We start from the raw sequence: 17,204 nt of genomic DNA on the forward strand, positions 1-17,204 counted from the left end.
ATGAAAATTCCCTGTTATTTTCTTTTGAAGGCTCTTAAAAGCATTCACCTCTAGAACGAGATCGTCCTCTTCCTCTGTTGCTCTGTGCAACTTCACTTGCTTCTTCAAACCATCTTGACAACATGTCAGACATCCTTTGCATTAATGAAACATTAGGGCTCTGTTCACCTATATACAAACAGAGAACTTAATGTTTTTATTGCAAAGCAGCACATACTTTTTTGCTTTTGCGATTTGAAATTTTGTATATTAATAACTCGGAAAAAAATTCTCATTGCCCTAAACTGGAATGTACTTTATATACTCATGTATAAGTCTAGAAATTTTAGTCAAAAATTGGCCCAAAAACCCTGGGTCACCTTATTCACTGGACAGTGTAAGTATTGCACTTTAACTCTTATTAAAAAAGGAACCATCCCCTGGTGAAAGGTGAGAGTACCTAAAAGAAGCACCAACCCCCTTTACTCTCTCATCCATTCAGCCTTTAGGGAGAACAGAAATAGTTTATGCCTGCCAGAATTTTTTAAGGTCTTTCTCATTGTTTCCCTCTGCTTCACCTTTTACATCCTTTCTTACATGCACCTAAGTTTTACCCTCGACATCCTTGGATCAAATCAAAATCTATAATTTTTGCCCCCAAACCTTCTGTTGACTTATATACGAGGTTGACTTATAGTTGAGTATATACAGTAATCAGTACGTCTGAAGTAAAACTTCAGCAATGATACTTATTTTCACATTTTGTAAAATAAATAGCGATATTATATTATGTAATACACAATATTATCTCCTAAAGCAATTACAGCAACATTGTCCCATTTTTCTACCATCTATTCCACTCTTCAATAAGCCAAAAAAAAATGTGCTGGGTGGGGTGGGAGGGTGATGTGAGGAGAAGAAAAATATAGTGAAGGAAAAAGAAGTAGACCAAAGTAATTACTGTACATACTCATGCATAAGTCTAGAAATTTTAGTCAAAAAATTAGCCCCAAAAACCCTGGTCGAATTATCCATGTAAGTACTGTACTTTAACTCTTATATAGTATTTAAAAAAGGAGCCATCCCCTTTCTCTGAATAGAGTGGGAAAAGGCGAGAGCTTAGTCCATCCTGGGCGCACCAAAAAGAAGCAAGGATCCCCTCTACTCTCTCATCCATCCAGCCTTTAGGATGAGCACAGTTATGCCAGCCAGAATTTTCTAAGTTTTTTCTTTGGCAACATTTTCCTTTGCATCATCCTTTACATCCTTTGTTACATGCCCTTATGTTTTACCCTCAACTTATCCATGAGTCATATCAAAAACCATAATTTTGGCCCTAAAACCTGCCCTCGATATATACGTGAGATGGACTTATAGTCGAGTATATATGGTAATAGAACATGCATCCCTTCCTTATCAAACAAACACTTCAAAAGCTGCTATACAACGTAAGAACCTAATACTTTTATCCATTTACCATTTTTTCCTAATAGGAAAAAAGGAAAGATACCATATTTTCCGGCGTATAAGACGACTGGGCATATGAGACGACCCCCAACTTTTCCAGTTAAAATATAGAGTTTGGGATATACTCACCATATAAGACTACCTCTCTTTCAATGCACACCAAATTAAAAAACAACAACATCAGATTTGATTTCAATATGGTAATTTTAATTCACATGCTTATGACATGCAGGTACATAGCAGGAAAACTTGTTGTATACAAAGCCTGCTTTGATTGGTCAGCTCTCCCTGCCTGCCCAGTCCTCATCTCCAAGACTATCAGAATGGTAGTGCAAACATGGCTCTTTTTTCCATACCCTGGGCATCCCGGACACCTGCAGCTTGCTCCGCCCTTCACTTACACCTTCCCAGTGAGGTGCCCCCTCACCTCATCATTGGGACCGCATTAAGTCACCCACAAATCCTGCTGAGTGGGTTTTCTTCTACCATACTTGTATAGTGCCGTCCTTTCTGCTTTCATACAGTCACCACATATGGCGGGGATGTGGCCGCGGCTGTTTTTGAGCTCCCCCCACCATATGCGGCAACCGCAGATTCTCCAGTACAGCTCAGAAGTTTCAGCACCTGCCCTATAAGACGACACCCGGCATATAAGACAACCCCTGACTTTTGAGACGATTTCCCTGGGTTAAATACGCCAGAAAATACAGTAAGCGCTTTATGAAAATATTGCCAATTGCCTAAATGGGGACAGTTAAAAAACAACAACAGTAGCACCAACATACTGTTAATAAAACTGAAGAAATTGCCATGATGATTATTTTGATGTATATCAGGAACCAAAAAAAGAAACACATTACCATCTCTTTCTCTCTCACTTTCAGGTCTTGCTCTGGGTCCAGTATCTGACCAGTCTCCTCTTAATCGCAAACGTTTGACAGGTGGCTGCCTTAACTAGAGAATTAAGAACAAGTAGGAACATTTAAAATGCAAACATCAACATTATCACCATCACTACCACCACATTAATTAATTCAATTTTTTCCCAGCCCTGGGTCTCAACGCTGCTTACAAAAATTAAAACAGATACAGATAAAAATTAATATCACAAAATACAAAAGTAAAAAGATAATTAAACTAGCAGTTTAAGTAAATGTAAAAGTATTTAATTTAATACTATTAAAAAGCAGAAAATATGGACAATATAGCACATTATTAAACATCCTTTCCCCATAAACAGTTGGTTACCAAATGCCTGACCAAGCAAAAAAAATCTCTGCCTACTTTCAGATGAACACCACTGAAAAGGACAGTCTAGACTCTCTAAAAGGGAGTTTTAAAGACTAGGAAAAGCTACCAAGAAAGGCCTCTTCTGGGTTCCCACCAGCTGTATCTGTGAGAGTTATAGTACAGAGAAAAGAGTCTGCCCTTAAGATCTCAAAATCCAGACAGAGTCATGTGAGAGAATACCATATGGTCTCTCAGAAAACTTGGACCTGAGACATATAGGACTTTATATCTCATAGCCAGCTGTTTGAATTATGCCCAGAAACATATTGGTAAGGAAACTGTACATCCCCTATAACTACCGCTGATCAGTACTTGAGCTGTTACTCTGTGGACTAGCAGGTGTTTCTGAATATTCTTTCAAAGCAGCGCCACAAACCGTGCATTACAGTAATCCAAATAGGATGGAAGTAAGGCATATGTCACCATAGCTAGATCAGATTCCTCTAGGAATAGGCACACCTACAATAGAAACCTGAGGTGCCAGGGTGAGTGTTGAATGTAGGAGTACATTCAAGCTGCAAACTTGTGTCTTCACGTGGAGTGTAACACCATTCACCACAAGCTGAATCCCCATTCCCTGATCAACACCTTTGTATTCTGGGATTAAATGTCATTTTGCTCAGCCTCATCCAGTACATTACTAATGACAAGCCCTGGTTTCCAACTAAAAACAATTCTGTCAGACTGAGGTGGAAAGGAGCAATAAAGTCATTTGCCTACTGATGGTACCAGACCCAGAAGTTCCAGACAATCTCTCCAAGATGTTTCGTGTGTGTGTGTGTGTGTGTGTGTTAGTCAGCAGGGGGGACAAAACAGAACACTGTAAGACACCACAGACAAAACAGAAAACAGACAAGATTAAACAGGAGTCCACCAGCACCATCTTCAGGGTTCACATCCCCAGGAAAAAACAGAGTCACCATATAAAATAGTGCTTCCAGGTGTCACTGAAGGCTCATCTTAGCAAGGCAAGCCAAAAAGTTACCATGGTGAAGTTGGGGGACAACTACATTTGGGTTATTTCTAATCAAACAGACTGAAAAGGCATTATACAAGTCAAGAGACTTTTTGTCCTCTAGTATTGTTTACTACAATTTCCATAATCTGTTCTATCTTCAATCAGTTCAACCTCCTCTCCTAATCACTGTTTTATGCATCTGCTTTCTATGTTATCATTTTATGATAACAGTTTATCAAATAATTTAAGGAGCTAATACTTAAACTATACAGCCACTAAACTACCACAGTTAGATGTTTAATTTTAATCTTTTCCTGTATCTCATGATTGAGTTAATGAAACTGAAGAGCTATTCATCCTTCTATATCAGATGAAATAATGTTGCCTATGGAAAAGATTAGTGCAACACTATGAATGTATTCAGAAGGGCTGTTCTTAGAATCATAGAATCAGAGTTGGAAGAGACCACAAGGGCCATCCAGTCCAACTCCCTGCCATGCAAGAAATCTAAATCAAAGCATCCCCGACAGATGGCCATCCAGCCTCTGTTTAAAGACCTCTAAGGAAGGAGACTCAACTACATTGCGAAGGAGTTTGTTCCACTGTCGAACAGCCCTTACTGTCAGGAAGTTCCTCCTAATGTTGAGGAGGAATCTCTTTTCCTGTAGCTTGCATCCATTGTTCCGGGTCCTGTTCTCTGGAGCAGCAGAAAACAAGCTAGCTCCCTCCTCAATATGACATCCTTTCAAGTATTTAAACAGGGCTATCATATCACCTCTTAGCCTTCTCTTCTCCAGGCTAAACATCCCCAGCTCCCTAAGTCTTTCCTCATAGGGCATGGTTTCCAGACCCTTTGCCATTTTAGTCGCCCTCCTTTGGACATGTTCCAGTTTCTCAACATCCTGTTTAAATTGTGGTGCCCAGAATTGGACACAATATTCCAGGTGGGGCCTGACCAGAGTAGAATATAGTGGCACTATTACTTCCCTCGATCTAGACACTATATTTCTATTGATGCAGCCTAAAATCCCATTGGCTTTGTTAGCTGCCGCATCGCACTGTTGACTCATGTTCAATTTGTGGTCTACTTGGACTCCAAGATCCCTTTCACATGTAGTCTCATTCGGCCAGGTGTCACCCATCTTGTATCTGTGCATTTCATTTTTTCATCCTAAGTGCATTACTTTACATTTCTCCATATTGAAATTCATTTTGTTAGCTTTGGCCCAGCTTTCTAGTCTATTCAGGTCATTTTGAATTTTGATCCTGTCCTCTGGGGTATTAGCTACTCCTCGTAATTTGGTGTCATCTGCAAATTTGATAAGTATGCACCCAATTATGTCATTCAGGTCATTGATAAACATGTTGAATAGCACTAGGCCCAGGACAGAACCCTGTGGGACCCCACTGGTCACTTCTCTCCAGGATGAAAAGGAGCCATTGGTGAGCACCCTTTGGGTTCGCCCAGTCAACCAATTACAAATCCATGTAATAGTTACCTTGTCTAGCCCACATTCATTAGCTTGTTTGCAAGAATGTCATGGGGAACCCTGTCAAAAGCCTTACTGAAATCAAGATATACTATATCCACAGCATTCCCTTCATCTACCAAGCTGGTAATTTTATCAAAGAAAGAGATTAGATTTGTCTGGCATGACTTGTTTCTCTGAAACCCATGTTGACTTTTTGTGATTATGGAATTTCCATCTAGATGTTCAAAGACTCTGTTTAATGATCTGCTCTAGAATCTTTCCTGGTATTGATGTCAGACTAACTGGATGATAATTTTTGGGATCCTCTTTTTTCCCCTTTTTCAAGATGGGGGCAATGTTTGCCCTCCTCCAGTCTGCTGGGTACTCTCCTGTTCTCCAGGAGTTCTCAAAGATTATTGCCAATGGCTCTGATATTACATTTGCAAGTTCTTTTAATACCCTTGGATGTAATTCATCTGGTCCTAGAGACTTAAATTCATTTAGATTAACAAGGTATTTCTCTACTATCTCTTTACTTATTCTGTGCTGAAATTCCCCTACTCTTTCCACTGCTCCATTATCCTTAGGTTGAGCACCCTTTTCCTTTTCTGAGAAGACTGAGGCAAAGAAGGTGTTGAGTAATTCTGCCTTTTTTCTGTCCCGTTAGCATTTTACCATCTTCTCCACGTAGTGCCCTACCATTTCCTTCTTCTTCCTTTTGCTGCAGACATACCCAAAAAAGCCCTTTTTTTGTTGTTCTTAACCTCTCTAGCAAGCCTGAAGTCATTCTGTGCTTTTCTGACTTTACCCATACACGTGCTTGCTATTTGTTTGAATTCCTCTTTGGTGATTTCCCCATTTCTTATACATGTTCTGTTTAAAATTTAGCTGAGCTGAAAGTTCCTTAGTCATTCATCCTGGTTTCTTGAGACACCACCCATTTTTCTTCCTCAATGGAACTATTTTTAATTGTGTCTTCAATACCTCCCTTTTGAGAAACTCCCATCCGTCCTGAACTCCCTTCTCTTTTAGTATTCCTGACCATGGGATCACCCTCAATATTTCTCTAAGTTTACAAAAATTAGTTTTCCTAAAGTCTAGAATGAGTGTCTGACTATGCCTGGCTGGAGTATATGATCACTCCCACCTAAGGATCCCACCACTTGCACTCCATTAACCTAACCACTCCTGTTGGTTAGGATCAGATCCAAAATAGCTGATCCCCTTGTTGCCTCTTCCACCTTTTGGACAATGAAATGGTCTCCAAGGCCAGTGAGGAATTTGCTAGACCTTGAGGATTTGGCTGAGTTTGACTTCCAGCAAATATCAGGATAGTTGAAGTCACTCATCACTACTGCATCTCTCCTTTCTAAGTGTGTGGTCATCTGTTCTAGAAAGAAATCATCCAATTCCTCCATCTGACTTGGGAGCCTGTAGGAGGCTCCCACAATAACATCCCTGTTGTTTCCCCTCCCCTTTAATTTTTATCCAGATGCTCTCCACCTGGCTTCCAGGATTGATATCCTGGATCTCTTCTCTGGTGTAAATGTCCGTGACATATAATGCTATTCTTCCTCCTTTCCTGTTTGGCCTGTTTCTCTTGAAAAGATTATACCCCTGAATTGCTACATTCCAATCATGAGACTCATCCCACCAGGTTTCAGTAATGCCTATTATATCACATTTGCATTGTTGTGCTAGGAATTCAAGATCATCTTGCTTATTCCCCATGCTCTGTGCATTAGTGTAGAGACATCTTAGATCATGGGTCCCCTCTACCTGCTGCCTGTGCAAGTTTTTTGCCTCCTACTTTGAGTCCTTGCACTGTTTGTCTTGTTCTGTGACAGTCTGACTATTTTCTCCAGACCTTATGCCTTCTAGAATACTCCCTCCCCATATAACTCAGTTTAAAGCCCTCCTGATCAAATTTTTGAGACTATTGGCAAAAACATTTTTGCCAACTGGCATGAGATGCAACCCATCCCTTGCCAGAAGTCCCTCCTCATGGAACCTCAAACCATGATTCAAAAATCCAAATTGTTCTTGGCGGCACCATATGTGGAGCCAGTTATTCACCTCTGCTATTTTCCTTTCCCTTCCTGGACCATGCCATTCAAATGGTGACCGTCTCCTCTGTACTCCAAACCCTCCTTGACTATAAAAAATAAAAATGAATGTGAAAAGAAAAGAAAAGAAAAGAAAAATTTGTGCACCATTAGGCGCCTCTACCAGCAGTTATATGGAATGAGGCTTCTAGCTCTTCCTCCTCAAAGTGAACAAAAGAAATGGCTCCCATTTTAAAATTTAAAGCTCTTACCCAAGCAAAGTGTTGTGTGTCTTCAAATCGTAAGTTTTTGTGGACTTTTAGGAAAAACCCACAAAAAACTATGGATGGCGGTCATGAAAGCCTTCGACTTCACATTGTCTTCAAATCATTTTTGACTTCTGGTGACCCTAAAGCAAACTTACCCTCAGGTTTTCTTGGCAAGATTTGTTATAGGAGGTTCTCCCTTTAGGTTGAGAATATGTGACTTGTCAAAGGCCACCAGTGTGTTTCATGGCGGGGACTGGAATCGAAAGCTAGTCTCCAGAATCATAATCCAACACTCAAACCACTATACCATGCTGGCTCTAATTCAGGAAGCACAGCCACGTAAATTTGCCGCCTTAATTCTGGTATTAAAATGTAGTAGTATGTGTCACTGATTTTTGGTACTTTCAGAACTATCAAGAATGGACATAGTATCTCTTTTTGGAAGGCCAGATAATCTCTTTAGGTTCAGAGAATAGAGAGTAAAGAAGTAAACAAGGCAATATTGAATACTTAAATTTGCAAACCTTTTAACATACAATATGTCTCAGCTATACAATTTTAAAACAAGATTTGCAATGTGTCAAAAGGAAGTAATCTTTAAAAATGTAAGCAAGCACTGGGACATATGAAATGTGTGACTATTTGAATTCCAATCACTGACTCATTTGAATCTTCAAAGATAACATAGGGATGCAGTAGGTGCATATTTTTCATATACTAAAGATGATAAAATATATACATACATATATGTGTATGTGTGTGTGTAAATATACAGTGCTGGAGGACATCTGCTTCAATTTTACATTTTTCTGTTATATTCTGTCATACATATAACTAAAAAAGGAGACCGATGTGATCAATGTGCATGTAAACTCATTCATATATGTATGGCAGAATATATTTGGGGAGTAGCACGAACGGATTCTTACAAATGGTGCCAGATGAACTCTTCATGTTGCTATTTTTGTCTTCAAGGAAACATTCTGTTATCAACATATGGCTGCTTCTATAGCTAGAGTAGAATTTCATATTGGTGAACTGGTCTATGAAGTTTCAGCAGCTGTATCATGGAACAGACTGGCAGCCCTAGAGAACCAGTTTATAAGTAAAGATATTTAAGATACAAATAAATCATGGCAATCCCAAGCTTACTTGTAATTTGCTCATGATTTAACATTAAACACTTAAGGATTTTCTTTCTCATCTAATTTAAGAAGTCACCTAAGAAAAATAGTGCATTCTCACTGTGGTTTAAAATACAGAAGGCAGGCAAGTCACATTTCACTTGCTGTTGATGGCAAACTGTGCATGGCAAGGTATGTGTGTTCAAATGTTTATGGTTAATGCCATTAATTTATATCCACTGTAAGAAAAAGAATGTGTTTAACTCAGTATTACTCAAGTATATGTTACAAACTGGGCATCAATATGAAGAATGCTTCTGCCTAATTTGGAAGGATTCACCCTCACCCAGCACAATTTATTATAATTATTAACTTCCCTTGTGTTGACCTTGATTCATGGCAACCTCGTGAATGAGACATCTCCAAAACGCCCTATCCTCAATCACTCTGCTCAGGTCCGGCAGGCTCAGGGCTATGGACTCCTTGATTTAGTATATCTACCTGGTATGTGCCTTCTTAGCTTTCTACTTCCCCTAATGCCATTCCTAGCATTATTATCTTTTCTAGTGAATCCTACTCATGATGTAGCCTAGGTACGATAGCATCAATTTAGTAATCTTGGCTTCCAGTAAAAGGTCAGGCTTGATCTGTTCTAGAGCCCACTAGTTTGTCTTTTTGGCCATCCACACTATCCTCAGCAGTCTTCTCCAGCACCACATTTCAAATTACTTGATCTTCTTTCTATCAGCCTTCTTCATGTCCAACTTTCATATTTGTACATTACAATGGAAAACACTATGGCTTGGACAATCCTAAGTTTAGTATTCACTTGTATACCTTTGCACTTTAGAACCTGATCTAATTCTTTCATAACTGCTCTTCCCGGTCCTAGTCTTCTTCTGATTTCTTCACTGCAGTGTCCATTCTGGCCAATGATTGATGCAATATATGGGGAATCTTTATCTATTTCAAACTCTTCACCATCTAATTTGAATTTATGTAAATCCTCCATAGTCATTATTTTTGTTTTCTTAATGTTCAGCCACTTTTCTACTTTAACTTTCCTTAGTAATTGTTTCTAATCTTTGGGGTTTTTTTTCCTGCGAGAAGGAATATCAACAATTTTAAATACTCAGATGACAATGTAAGACTAGCAGAAAACCTCATAGACCTTGAACAACTACTAAGGAAGATCAACAAAGAAAGTGCAAAGGCAGGCTTACTGCTGTACATTAAAAAACAAAAATAATGATCACATAATGAATCTACACAAATTCAATCTAGACAATGAGGAAATAGAAACAGTAAAAAAAAGTTCTCATACTTGAGCTCAAACATAGATGGAAATGGGGACTGCAGCCAGGAAGTCAGAAGAAGATTAAGAATGGGGAGGGCAGTTGTGAAAGAACTAGGAAAGATGATAAAATGCAAAGATATACAACTGAGCACAAAAGTTAGATCATACAAGCCATTGTATTCCCCATTACCATGTATGAATGTGAAAGAGTTGGACAGTTCAGAAACAAGATAGGAAGAAAATCAATTCTTTTGAGATGTGGTGCTGGAGAAGAGAACTAAGGATTCCATGGACTGCCAAAAAGACATACAAATGGGTCCTAGCCAGAAATGTCCATGGAAGCCAAGATGACAAAACAGAAGCTGTCATACTTCAGACACATCACGAGAAGGTACAACACATTGGGAAAAAACAATGTTAGGAAAGATGGAGGGAAGTACAAAGAGAGGAAGGCCACACACTAGGTGGGTGGACTCTGTTAAGGAGGTCACAGGTATGAGTTTACAAGAACTAAGCAGAACAGTGGAGGACGGGGATGTCTCATCCACAGGGTCGCCATGGGTTGAGATCGACTTGAGGGCAGTTAACAACAACAAAGTACGGTGTCATCTGCATATTTTATGTTGTTGATAAACCTGCTCTGCACACGATATTTTCTGCATACTATTCAAACCATTTTGTAGATCCCCCTCATCTTGGTATACAAAATTTCAAGTTGGGACTGCCACCAGTAGAAGAGATGGCAAAGTCTGCTTACATCAGCCAAGTTCCAAATGTTTAGATCTGGATCTAGTCAAGCTTCAGGAAAACTTTACTTTAAAAAAAAAAACTCTTCAATTCCAAACTTTTCTCAGCTGTTACTAAAATCATTTGCCACAATCACTGTAGCTAATTGTTCTCACAGCAGATCTACTTACCATAGCTGGATTCTGATAAGAATGTACAAGAAATATCTGCTCCCCTCCCATCTAAAAAAGTAACATCTAAAGTATAAATCCTAACTCTTAACTTTTGTTTCATTCTGGAAAAAAGAGCATTAAAAATATATGAAGGCTGAGCAATTACCATTTTAAAAATGAAAAGAAACTAAATAGGATATATTTAATATTATTACATATTAAACAAGTCATCTTGATACTCACTTCTTCTCTTCGCTCATCTGAAGAAGGAACTTTAAGTTCTCTAGCTGTATCATCCTTGGGATCAAACAAGTATATGTAGTCTGAAGAATAGCTGACAAGAATTTCTTGTCCATCTTCACTGTAGCAGAGAGATGTTACTCTACAGGATTTGTTGTTAAGATGAGGAGGAACAAAACGTGCCACCAAACCTGTAGTACCCCGGCCTGCATAATTACCTATAAAGAAATCATTTTTAATTACATATATAAATATAACCCTATTTATATGACCAATGATGAGACCAAAGCCATAAATAACTTGAGCAGAAAACTGCATACATTCAGCATGCAGCATATGAAGAAGCAGTTCCTTTTGTCTGGCCTGAATTGCCCACCATTTACCTCATTGGATGATGTTGGGGTCTAAGGTGCAAGAAAAACATCTCTCAGTTTACTTTCTTTGCATCTAACATAATTTTGTAAACCTCAATCATGACCGCTTCTTTTCCAAAATGAGAAGTATCAAATATTATTTCCCCCTCATGAATATGATGGGGCACTTGAACACAACTAGTCCTAAATACCTAAAATACCTTGACCTAAATTTGTATGTCAGCTTTAAACATTCAGTATTTCAAAAATTAATTCCCAGTTCAATAAACCAACTGCAGAACAAGGTCCCATTGCTAACAGAAAATTCAAGCTGTTTCACTGCAAGGGAAAAGTCCTGAGTGCCATCTGCAGTACTCAGCTGTTGGATTTTGGCCATATACAACACAAATACATAATATTAAATATACAACCCATGGCTGGGAATGTTTTATAAAATGCTGGCTCCTACAAAAAGTGCTAGTGACTTTCAATGATTGGTACATGCTGTGAAGTGGTAGCACTTTTCATCTGAAATATGTAATGACTGGAAATTGAATAGCAAAAAAGCCCCTAAGAATGCCATATGTACCCTAAAGGCAACAAACTGTGTATGATCTTGCAAGGTAAAGCAGGGTCAGCCCTGGTTAGTACCTGTATTTGGAAGCTGGAGGTTATATTTCATAGCAATGGCAAACCACTTCCGAGTGTCTTTACCTAACAAAACTCTATGAAGTCATAGGAGTCACCATAAGGCAACAAACCACTTGAAGGCACACACTCACAAGACTACAGAATAATTCCACAGAACCTCTAGTAACTTAATTTTTCCTATGCAAACATCTGTACAATCTGCCTGCTTTTTTTGCTTATTTTATGAAAATTCTTGAGAAACAATAAAGCAAATGTCTCTGCTGTCTTCTTTGGAACACTGTAGTTCTTGTTACACTCTGAAAAGCATAATGACAAAATTTGAGAGAACAGTAACCTTTTAAAGCATGAATTCAAAAACATAGCCATGCTAGTCTGGAAAATCAGTATGCAAAGGGATCTTGTAGCATGTTTGAGACTAACTGAAAGAAAGAAGCTGGTAGCATGACCTATCATTGACTTCAGACTGCATCTGAAGAAGCAGACTCAAGTTTACAAAAGCTCATGCTCATGGTGTCTTTCTTTCAGTTAGTCTCAGAGGTGTTACAAGATCCCTTTGCATACTTTTAAAGTATGATTTAGCTTCCATGTTTATTTGCCATGGCTGTAAACTGAAGAAATTAAGAATGGAAGGAAAGGTCTTCACAAAGGTGAACAAAACTTAATTTTTCTACTATGACCTATGTCTCTAAATCCATAGATTCTTTCAGGCCATCAACATTTTCCAATTCTCATTGTAAGAATAGTTGGTCCACCTTTAGTAGGTCTACTCCAAAGCTTAGAATTTGCATCGAAAACATAGAAAGTTATAGCTAAAGCAGCAGCAAGAGCCTGGAGTTGAGTCTTGTAATATTTCCCCACCACCATTTAGTGGGACCATACTCCCATTAACTAGAAAATTAAAAAGAGAAGGAATTTGTTGTTGAGTAGCAAATTTCATGTAATACAGTTATGCATCCATTATAGGGGAAAGGAACTAAATCCAAATAATTTGCTACTTGTAATTCATTATTTCAAACTCTGTTTCAATCTTCCGGACCATATCAAAGGGTAATACAAGTTCTTATGAATATAACATGGCAATAATAGCAAGCAACTCTCTTCAGAAAGTATGTTTTTGATTAAACGCCTAATTAGATGTTCACAACTTTAAACCTCAACTGTGGCAGACAAAATAAGGCTGTTTTCCAATATTATACAAATATTCTCCTACCTGTTGCTCTTGTGCCAAGCATTCGCCGATCATATATTCTTACTGAACTATCAGAGCAACCAACTGCAAGATAATATGGTATTGGAGGGCATATAGCTACAGAAGTGGCAGCCCTCCGACAGTTTATTAATATGTCCTAAAACAAAAGGAAAATACTGCACTTGTTTAAGTAGTACATTAACACCTGAAATTAAATCCAACTAACTACTACAATACAGAGTATTTATATTCTCATGTTTTGGAAAGAGCTAATCCTCTACAGGAGGGGAGATGGAAATGTGTATTTCAGGAGGCTCAAGAGAACAAAAACATGGTACATGAACATCAATTTAAAGAACAACTTCCATCTGTAAACACAGTAATTAATCTGACAATTTTTAATTTCTTGTGGAAGAAGGGGCCAGGAAATAGATCAGGAGAGACAAGAGACAAGTATTGCCTAAGCCAGTTTAAAGGATTGAGCTAACAGATAATTGGATGGAAAGAGTCATTCAATGAGATTAGGAATCAAAAATAGCTACAATATAAAAAGAACACTAGTATACAGCATATAACGAGTGAAAGAGTGTTATAGAAGCATATTTGAACATAATTCCTTTAATTGCCCAAAGTAATATTTAATAATTATTTAAAAATAAGTATAATGGACTGTAAAGATTTTGTAGATTATAGTGGGCCCTTGGTATCTGCTGAGGTTTGGTTCCAGGACCTCCCCTAGATACCAAAATTCGTGGATATAGATGTAGATTCTACAGCAATGTAGAAAAATGGGTTTTCTTATATAATGACGCAAAATTAAGGTTTGCTGTTAAAATTCTTTTTAAAAAATATTTTGAAATCATGGATGACTGAATCTGTGGATGCGAATTCATAGATACAGAAGACCAACTGTACTCTAATTGCTAATTCTAATGTTCTTGTATCATCAGTGAGACAATGCTCTACTGTAGTATATATCATGTAATTAATACAATGTACAAATGTATCCAAACTTTTCAAACCTTGAGTGGAAAACTGCTTAATAATTCTGTAAATTGTAATATGCCAGATATACAAGATATGCCCAAAATTATAGTTTTCATTTATACAATTTTGTCTTTTTATATCTTGTTCACCTCGCTAGAATCCTTAGCAGCAGTACTCAAGCAGGCCACGTTCTGAACACAATATGGCTCTTTATTCACACCCTCTTATAAAAGTATCTCTTACATCTTTACAGTCTTCTTTTGTGCAACTTGTCTTGATTCTAGTATCAAACCATCGTACAGTGCCATCTTCTCCACAAGACAAAAATGTATAAGGATCATTTGGAACTGTCATGATCTGTGATGTAAATAATTTGAAGAATTAGACAAAGCAGCAACTATGAGGTTTAACAATAAGTCCAGAAACTAAAGAACTGTATAACAAGTGTGTATCAAGCAAGTTTAACGTTTGTTTTGTTCTTCAGCAGTAAACTCCACAGTCCTATGATTCATAGTAAGCTACTTCTATAATTATTTCAAAACCAGTTTCACTGCTGCACAAGAATAGCTTGTTCAATATGGAAAAGCTATAATATATGGTCTTCAGAAAAATGGTATAAGTGGGAAGGATTCTTTTACTCTGAATCAATTATGAATGTGGAAAAAATAACAACTTGAAAGGAACTGGTTATATAAGTACCAAACATGTATAATTTGCTTTCCCAGAAGCACTTGATCATGTCTAATCTTGGAAGCTAAGAAAGATCAGCCCTGGTTAATACTTGGATGAGAGAGCACCAACAAATACCAGATGTTGTAGGCAATATTTCAAAGGAAGGAACTGGCAAAACCACCTCTGAGGATTCATTGCCTAAGAAAATCCTATGAAAATCATGATGTCATGAATAAAGTGACTTGAAGCCACATCCACACACAAAGTTTCAGTATAACAGTTTATGAGTTCAGTACAGCATACATGTACATCTCTATCAGATAATTCTAACTACATTTTAAAGATATTCAATAGAATGGGTTGGGATCCAGTTGTTGTTAGACTACCACTGCCATCAGCCCTTTGCAGCACAACTGACAGTGAGACATTATAAAACTGTAAAGCATATAGATTAGGGGGTGGAGAAACTCTAAGTTGTGAAAATACTACCTGCATAACCTTTCCAAATAACCTGCAGCCCCCCTTCACCTCTCCATAAAGTAGTTAGGCTTGAAAAAAGTTTACCACATTCACAATTAGATTTCCCCCCTTCCCCAACCAAAAATTGGGACACTACTCAAGCATCAGGAGGACTGGTCAGGAGTGTACAACAGTAGAGAATAAGCATGAATATGACAGAAAAAATGGATGGCCTCACCCACTTTTACTAGGACCCTGTCATTTTTTGGTTAAAGGCCCACCCACATCTGGCCTTAGAAGCTTAGCCTCAATGGGATGCAGTCCCTCAAGCTGCAAAAAAAGATTTTCCTTCCATAGCATAAATAGATAATGAGGAAAACTACTTTAAAATGTTAACATTAAGTTACAATTGCCTTCAATTAAGGAAGTGAATGCAAGCCATGTAGATGACCTATTTGGTTCCAACTTTATACTGTGTAATTACAGAGTGAAAAATTCATTAATCAGCACTTCTACAATAATAAGAAATATATTGTATTACAATACCTCATAAGTAGTTCCATAGTGGCATGTAAATTGGCACTGTCTGTTGGTTTCAGCATCTTGTTCAACATTAGTATAAAAAATGACACCATCACCAGAACAGGACACAATCTGCTTATCATTGGTGCATGGTAAGAATTTTGCACTAAAAATATTTGCTCTATGTCCTGATCGAATGGTTGTTAAAACCTGAAAAATAAGGTTAGTTCAATATTTTAAATTAATATAAAAAAGAACAAACACATATCCCCCCCCCTTATTCCAAAAAGATCAGCATCCTGCTACTATCTTCATAATCTACTCTCGATGTGGATTAGACCAAAACACAATTAATTACTTGTTCCAGTCTACATAGTTAACTCCTACATGAGGCTAAATTTGAATTTTGCAATAATCTAGAATTAGTACTAAAGCATGTTTGGGATGTCAGGGATGATGGGAGTTGTAGCTCTTCACCTCTGGCTTGAACTCAGTTGTGCACTGCGCTGACCAGTTTTGGCCAGTGGTTATAGCTTAGCAGAGTTACAGAGAAAGGCTGAAGACCCTGACAAACTCTCAAGCCTTCTCACTCTTGCTTCCACAGAAGTCTTCACCTCTTCAGGATCCAGCTGGTTCTGTAGCTTCACCCACAACTCAGTAGTCTTAAATAAAAGATCTACTTTATTCTACTATATACAGCTCCAAAACTATCCAACACAACAATACTCTACTCCTCACTATCCACTACTACAATCCACTCTACAACCCACACTACAACCCACAAAAATACATTGGGATGCATAGTCATTATTATAGTCAATGCATGGTACCACCCACTGTTGTCTGTTTCCACCCAGTAGGCGTGTACACCATTCCCATTGGTTCTCTTGGTTCATCCTACAATTAATGATTTCATCATCTCAGCCTTGACCACTTAACAATTGTCAGGTGTGTCCAATTATCCACTTTACATTTCTTGTCCTTGGCATTCAGGACTTGTTAATTGTATTACCATTACACCTGTGTGGTTCCCAATTGGCTTCTGCTGAGTCATCCTGACTCTCACATACATGTTTTATTTCATATACTGTATATCCCATGTTGCTTTTTCCTTAACATGGGATACATGAAAAGGTCAAAAGAGAAGAATTCATGGTAATAAAGTAACACTGAGAAATAATTTGTGGTACTGCTCAGTTTAATATATTTTGCAGCAACTTCCTTATGCGAGACAGGTATACTTTTTTGAATCCATAACTAGGAGACCCATGGATATATACATATCATAAAACAGAATAATGTATTTAGAAGAAGCATATTGAATAGACAAA

The 17,204-nt window shown here is 37.9% G+C and overlaps 1 protein-coding gene across 6 annotated transcripts in view; it reads right to left on the reverse strand.

The window, feature by feature from the left end:
- Positions 1-17,204, reverse strand: part of DCAF6 (DDB1 and CUL4 associated factor 6) — a 67,956-nt gene that overhangs the window by 42,931 nt on the left and 7,821 nt on the right. For 5 of the 6 annotated variants that reach the window (XR_006102878.1, XM_042457570.1, XM_042457567.1 and 2 more), the window contains exons 4-9: positions 15,898-16,083; positions 14,464-14,577; positions 13,255-13,390; positions 11,044-11,258; positions 2,307-2,400; positions 49-168 (exon numbers count right to left, since the gene is read on the reverse strand). Coding sequence is in view for 5 of the 6 variants with exons in the window: in XM_042457570.1 (XP_042313504.1) it covers positions 49-168; positions 2,307-2,400; positions 11,044-11,258; positions 13,255-13,390; positions 14,464-14,577; positions 15,898-16,083 (865 nt within the window). In the remaining variant the exon portion in view is untranslated. The remainder of the gene's footprint in view (positions 1-48; positions 169-2,306; positions 2,401-11,043; positions 11,259-13,254; positions 13,391-14,463; positions 14,578-15,897; positions 16,084-17,204) is intronic. The other variant, XM_042457569.1, reaches the window with a different exon arrangement.

This window comes from Sceloporus undulatus, chromosome 3 (genome assembly GCF_019175285.1).
Source record: "Sceloporus undulatus isolate JIND9_A2432 ecotype Alabama chromosome 3, SceUnd_v1.1, whole genome shotgun sequence".
Classification (NCBI taxonomy): domain Eukaryota; kingdom Metazoa; phylum Chordata; class Lepidosauria; order Squamata; family Phrynosomatidae; genus Sceloporus; species Sceloporus undulatus.